Source organism: Mizuhopecten yessoensis, unplaced genomic scaffold (assembly GCF_002113885.1).
Source record: "Mizuhopecten yessoensis strain PY_sf001 unplaced genomic scaffold, ASM211388v2 scaffold3135, whole genome shotgun sequence".
NCBI classification, from domain to species: domain Eukaryota; kingdom Metazoa; phylum Mollusca; class Bivalvia; order Pectinida; family Pectinidae; genus Mizuhopecten; species Mizuhopecten yessoensis.
This window is the reverse complement of record NW_018404893.1, coordinates 564,278-570,116: the sequence shown is the minus strand read 5'-3', so window position 1 is coordinate 570,116 and position 5,839 is coordinate 564,278. Positions and strand designations below refer to the sequence as shown.

Genomic DNA, 5,839 nt, shown 5'->3' with positions numbered 1-5,839 from the left:
AGGTGTTGACCTGATATGGTAATATGGGTCTGTCCGTCCGTCGCTGTGTCCGAGGTGTTGACCTGATATGGTAATATGGGTCTGTCCGTCCGTCGCTGTGTCCGAGGTGTTGACCTGATATGGTAATATGGGTCTGTCCGTCCATCGCTGTGTCCGAGGTGTTGACCCGAGTGTAACCTCTCCATTATTTCACCTGGGGTCACCAGACTTGGTATGTTAGTACATCTTGAGAAGGCAAGAGTTTTGCATAAAAACAGTCTGTACACTGAGCTGTGACCCAGATTATTAGCAAACTACCGGTACATAGATTCCAGCCTGCAGACAGATATATTATCCAGGGCCTTTATTCATGAGACCGTTCTCTTGCTCGAGCTTGGATTGTAGTGCTTAAACCAACTTTCTTTTAATTTGCTTGAATCATGTAAAACAATAAAAAAAACCAGTAACGAGGTAAACAGTATTGTGCTTTAATTATTATTTTTTTATCCATATATATAACTGAAACAGAAGATTGGGCTTGAGCACAAAATCCATGCTTGAGCATGAGAACGGTTTCATGAATACGGGCCTTATTTTTTTTACCAAAGAGTTCGATGGGGTGCCATACCACTTTTTGTGGAAGCTAGAATGCTATGGCGTACGGGGGCAATCACATTCCTGGATAAGGAGGTTTTTGGAGCGACGGAATCGGTGGTCATGGTAGAAGGAACATCACCAGAGGAAACCTCAGTCCTTAGAGGAGTACCCTACCTCTCCAATTCCTTAATGACCTTCCAAATAACATATCACCCAAGGTCAGATTATATGCAGATGGCTGCATTATTTACAGGGCAATAAATATAATGGGAAGAGAAAACGGGGATCTGAAGATTTCAAATGGATATACCAAGGCCCATTTCGATACCTTCGCTCTAATTTGGAGTACTGTACATCTGATTGAGTCCCCACACCAATAAACGGATTGACCAGCTCGAAAAATTAAGAGGAGAGCGGACCTTGACACCGAAAATGGATACCATACCAGCAGCAGTTTACAGTCCCAACCATGGGAGTTGTTGAAATCCGAGCGTGGTCCGATTGTACTTTCTGTTTAGGAAAGTGCTTGTAGTTCCCGTGCAATTTATCTCATAGGTAAGACATTAATGGAAAGCCTGTGGCTTTTACTTATGTTATTTATCTGCATTTCATTAATTGATTGGTTGATGATGGAGTGCGCGAAGAATGGCTACATTGTATGACATTAAATATATCTAGACGTCTAGTTAAGTATTATTGTCGCAATAGTAAAAGTTAATATTTACACATCGTAGATTAAAAGGACGGATAAAATGTTGTGTGCATGATCTTTCCAGTGCACGTTTAACCTATTTTTGAAACTAATCAAACTTTCGGCATTAACCACTTCAGCTGATAAATTGTTCCAATTAAATTGCTGAAAATGTTCTCGATGGTGTTTAAGCGGCATTGTTTCTTAAAGAGCTTTAGCTGGTGACCTCTAGTTGCCGGATAGGTGAATTCGGTAAATAATTTAGATTTGTCTGCATCGTCCACACACACCACTCAGAATTTTGTACACTTGAATCATATCAGCCCATTGTCTTCTATATTCAAGTGTGGGCAATCCTAGTCATTTTAGTCGACTGAGTAAGGTAAGTCTTGCAATGTTATTAACCTTTTAGGTGCACGTCTTTGTATGTTTTCCACTGATTGTATGTCTTTCTTTAGGAGGGGTGACCATATTGTGGAGCAGTACTCAATATGAGGTCTGGCAATGATTTGTATAATAATAGGAATGTTGTCTGATTTAGAAATGTAAATGTTCTAAAAATAATTCCTAACATCCTGTTTCCTTTGAAAACGGCTGCAGACACATGTTCGCTAAATTTGAGCTTTTTGTCGAATGTCACTCCGAGGTCTCTCTCCTGTTTTTACATTTAAGTGCTCACCTGTTTGAGCTGTTAATTATATATGGTTGTCAAAACACACACACACCCACACAAACCACTCTCAACACTTTAATATCATGTTACGCTTGCAGTGGCGGAGTATCAATACCCTTGCCTCGTTACATACAACACACATGCCAACCCACGCACGTGTCCTTGATCAACGCCCACACACTCCCGAGTCCCCAAACGATTATGTTTGGTGACTGTTCTCCCACGCCCACAGACGTACATCCCAGTCCATAGACATAGTGGGGGCGGTGTCCAGGATGCGCGTGTACGTTCCCAGTGATACGGGTAGTTCTCCGTTATTTTGTTGGGGACCGTACCGGTCAGGGTCTGCTCCTTCGGGTAATGGAAATAGCCGTAACATGAACCCCTTACCTTTAACAAATAAAAATGTCACAGTGTCATTATAAATAAGCAGGAATATTAATGTTCGTTACATTTTTTTCGTCGTGAAAACGTGAAAACTACATGAAATACAAAATAAATATCAAATGGCTATTTTATATTTATTTTGTATCTCATGTAGTTTTCACGTAGTGTCGACGTCGACGTAAGCTGATCCAGCTTCTTGAGACGCATCTATATACTGTTCTCTAATCACGTTCGGTTGTGGGTAACAGGTTGGTACAAATTTTTGGTGGTGATGACGCCAGTGATTGTTTAACCGAGCTTTAAAACTATTTAAGGAGGGGGCCTCTACAACTATATTTGGTAGAGAGTTCCACACGTCCACGACCCTACTGCTGTACATGTTCCTCGTTACATTGAGCCTCATCCTTCTCTTGAAGAGTTTTTTGGAGTTTCCTCTTGTTGTAGCCAATGTTGCCATTGTAATAATGTTGTCTTTATCCAGAATGTCAATGTCATACATGATTTTGTAGATTTTGTATTAACTGAAGTCAATCAGAGACGTATATATTACGTCTCTGATCGACTTGCATATAACACGTTTTAAACCGTCAACAATGACACATTCTGCTACAGTAGTTAATTTATTTCTAAACTGTATTTTACGTAACCCATGTTTTTTGTTTTTTTTACAAAGTTACGGCTAACCTCGGGGAGTAATGGTCCACCAGCATTCAACAACCTCGATAAAGAAAACCAAATTAAGTAAATATTTACTGCACCGTATGGTCATTTCGTCCTTACATTACTTATGATAATTACCTATGATGATAAATGTTTCTGTCTTCTTCATCAGTACGATCCTAGGGTAGAGGTAGCGACGTTTACGTACCGTCAGACAGTGTTCTCGCCTACCTTTGTGGACTTCCCACAAGAGGAAGCGCGGACGCGCCTCGTCTGCGTTATGAGTGTAGGTAAAGGAAAGGTAGTGGAGGTTGTCGCGCAAGTGGTTAGCCTCGGACACCTTTTCTAAGTAATTGGCGGACATTGACATAGACGACACCACCAACCTCAGTCTCATCCCTCCTTTCTTGTTGATGTAGCTACCAAGCCACAACGGATATTCCGAGGGTAGCTCCAGACCTGCTGGGACAGGGAAACGGTCCGGGGGTAACGTGGCCAGGTCGGTGTCGTCCGGTATCAGATGGGCCAGGTAGTCCCTACCAGCATCCTCATCATACGGGTTCTGGAGGAAGTAGTCTGTGTCCGTGATATTCACAGCGCTATCTAATGTGACGACCTGCTCCCCCAATAGTTTGAACACGGGGTTGGTTTTGTTAGAACAAGCAATATGCTGGCTATGCTGACTGGGTAGAGATATTTCGCTTCGCTCACAGCTAGTCACAATCCCCATGTCCTAGAACGCTCCACTATAGGAAGGACACAAACCAGTCACTACTCTTGCCTTGCATATATTGCACTACAAGATCGTCGTCATTGGAAACCATGATGACGTAAACATACCATATTCCAGTGAATTGTTTCATTGTTTGTGACGTTGATTTTGTTTCCCCTTTATGACGTCATTCTAAAAAGAAATAGAAAAATGATAGAAAAATGAATGAAATTTAAAAAGGGTCTACAACGTAAGGAGAGTTCTAAAGTGTCTTGCCTGCAGTGGGGAAGGGACCCTTAACACAGGAACTTGTGAATGATGTTCAATCAGATATGTTAAGAATTCTGTAGAGTTATGACGTGAAGGACCCGTACGTACGCCCGCTTCTGGTATGATAGAAATGTCAGTAGAGGGCGGGGTCGAGTGGTCAAACTCGAGATGATATTTACACAATGTAAGAAGAGTTCTATAGTGTCTTGCCTGCACTGGGAAGGGACCCTTAACACAGGGACTTGTGAATGATGTTATGTGTAAATCTCATCCCGGGTTTGACCACTTGACCCCGCCCTCTACTGACATTTCTTTAACTTAAGTTATCATTTATTATACTAATAGCGGGCGTATGTACGGGTCCTTGTTTTACATACCTGACTTTCACACAACACCACACATATATCAGTCCACAAAACATCTTTTTTCTCGAGTTCACTATTCGACCTTCAGGGGTCAAACACAATGTCACTGTTTGTTGCTATACATAAATATCTGCTATAAAGACGTCTTCGCTCATAGATTTCATTTCTCATACTCCGATTATTATGAAACTTTAAATATTCATAAAACAACATTAGGACTAATTCGCGTTTCGACCTTCTTGGTTTCAGAACAAGGTCACCATAACTTAACAAATTTGATATCATCGCTCAATGGACTTCGGTTCTTATCCAATTGTTTTGAACTTAAAGTATGTGTTAAAAAACAAAACACTTTGTGCAAGTTCCCGTTTCGACGTCTAAGATTGATATTATCGTTGCTATGAAACCAGAATGAAACCAGATAAGTAGGGGTATAATACCGGTAAACTATCCCCTTTAAAAGGGGATCGTGACCGGTATTTCAACTAGGTCAGATGATGCAATAGGGGGACATCCCTGGGTTGTATAGCCTAGGGGAGATAACCTTGGAAAGACCACCCACATGCGGGATGATCTAACCCTGGTAAAACCGTAACGTCATTGGAATGTATAGCCTAGCGGCAGATCCCCATTTTGGAATGTAAAAGTTGCTAAATCGAGGTCATAGGGTCAGTCCCTCATCCCTCACTGTTTACTATAAATAAAGAAGGAGGGACGGGATGCTGCAGAACCCCTAACGTCATCACGTTTATTTATAGATAAAAACAAGATTGGACACGTCTACGGTAACCTATGTATAGCATAGGGGAGATAACCTTGGAAAAGACCACCCAAATGCGAGAGGATCTGACCCCGGTAAAACCGTAACGTTAATGGCTCAAGAAATCGGATGATCTCACACTGACAAGTATATCACACAGTAAAGTAGACTGTCGTCTCGGAATTACGCAAGAAATCATCGTGAAAAAGTCAAAGGTGAGCTGAATATCTGTTTAAAAGAAGACGGGAAGAGTATACAAATAACAGGAGACTATTTTAAAAAGATACTGTTTCTATCGGAAAGTTTACAGTGTATATGCGATTTTATACATTGACATGTCAGATATTACAACAGATTGTATCCGTCATACTTCATATCACATACGACCAGTACATCAGTCTATGATGAAATGTGAAGATCGATTACAAACGTTCAAAAACTGGCCCCAACAAATACATCAGACTCCAAACGAACTCGCCCGTAACGGATTTTTTTTATTCAGGACATAGCGATAAAGTCACCTGTTTCATGTGTGGAGTACATTTAAGCTTCTGGACATCCTACGATTCGAAATAGAGCATAAAAAGTGATCGACCGATTGTGTGTATTTACAAATGGTCATACCCCTATACCTCTAAGGTTACACAGCATCGTGCTAATTTATAATGGAAATCATGAGAAATCGTATTGAGGCAAACGCTTATAAGAGGATTGTGAAAAACTTGTTATGAATAGCTTATGCATT

The 5,839-nt window shown here is 41.0% G+C and overlaps 1 protein-coding gene across 1 annotated transcript; it reads right to left on the bottom strand.

The window, feature by feature from the left end:
• Nucleotides 1–518: 518 nt before the first annotated feature.
• Nucleotides 519–3,800, bottom strand: LOC110447050. Its single transcript, XM_021492465.1, has 2 exons — nucleotides 3,126–3,800; nucleotides 519–2,330 (listed from the first exon to the last, which is right to left on the bottom strand). The coding sequence occupies exons 1-2, from the start codon at nucleotides 3,715–3,717 to the stop codon at nucleotides 2,140–2,142; spliced, it is 783 nt and encodes a 260-aa protein (XP_021348140.1). The 5' UTR covers nucleotides 3,718–3,800; the 3' UTR covers nucleotides 519–2,139.
• Nucleotides 3,801–5,839: the final 2,039 nt, after the last annotated feature.

Bases quoted from the DNA above. Each gene is read 5' to 3' on its own strand.
- LOC110447050 (XM_021492465.1), bottom strand. From the start codon at position 3,717: ATGGGGATTGTGACTAGCTGTGAGCGAAGCGAAATATCTCTACCCAGT. The intron at 2,331-3,125 runs GTAATTATCATA...TATTTGTTAAAG, and splicing joins AGAAACATTTATCATCATAG to GTAAGGGGTTCATGTTACGG.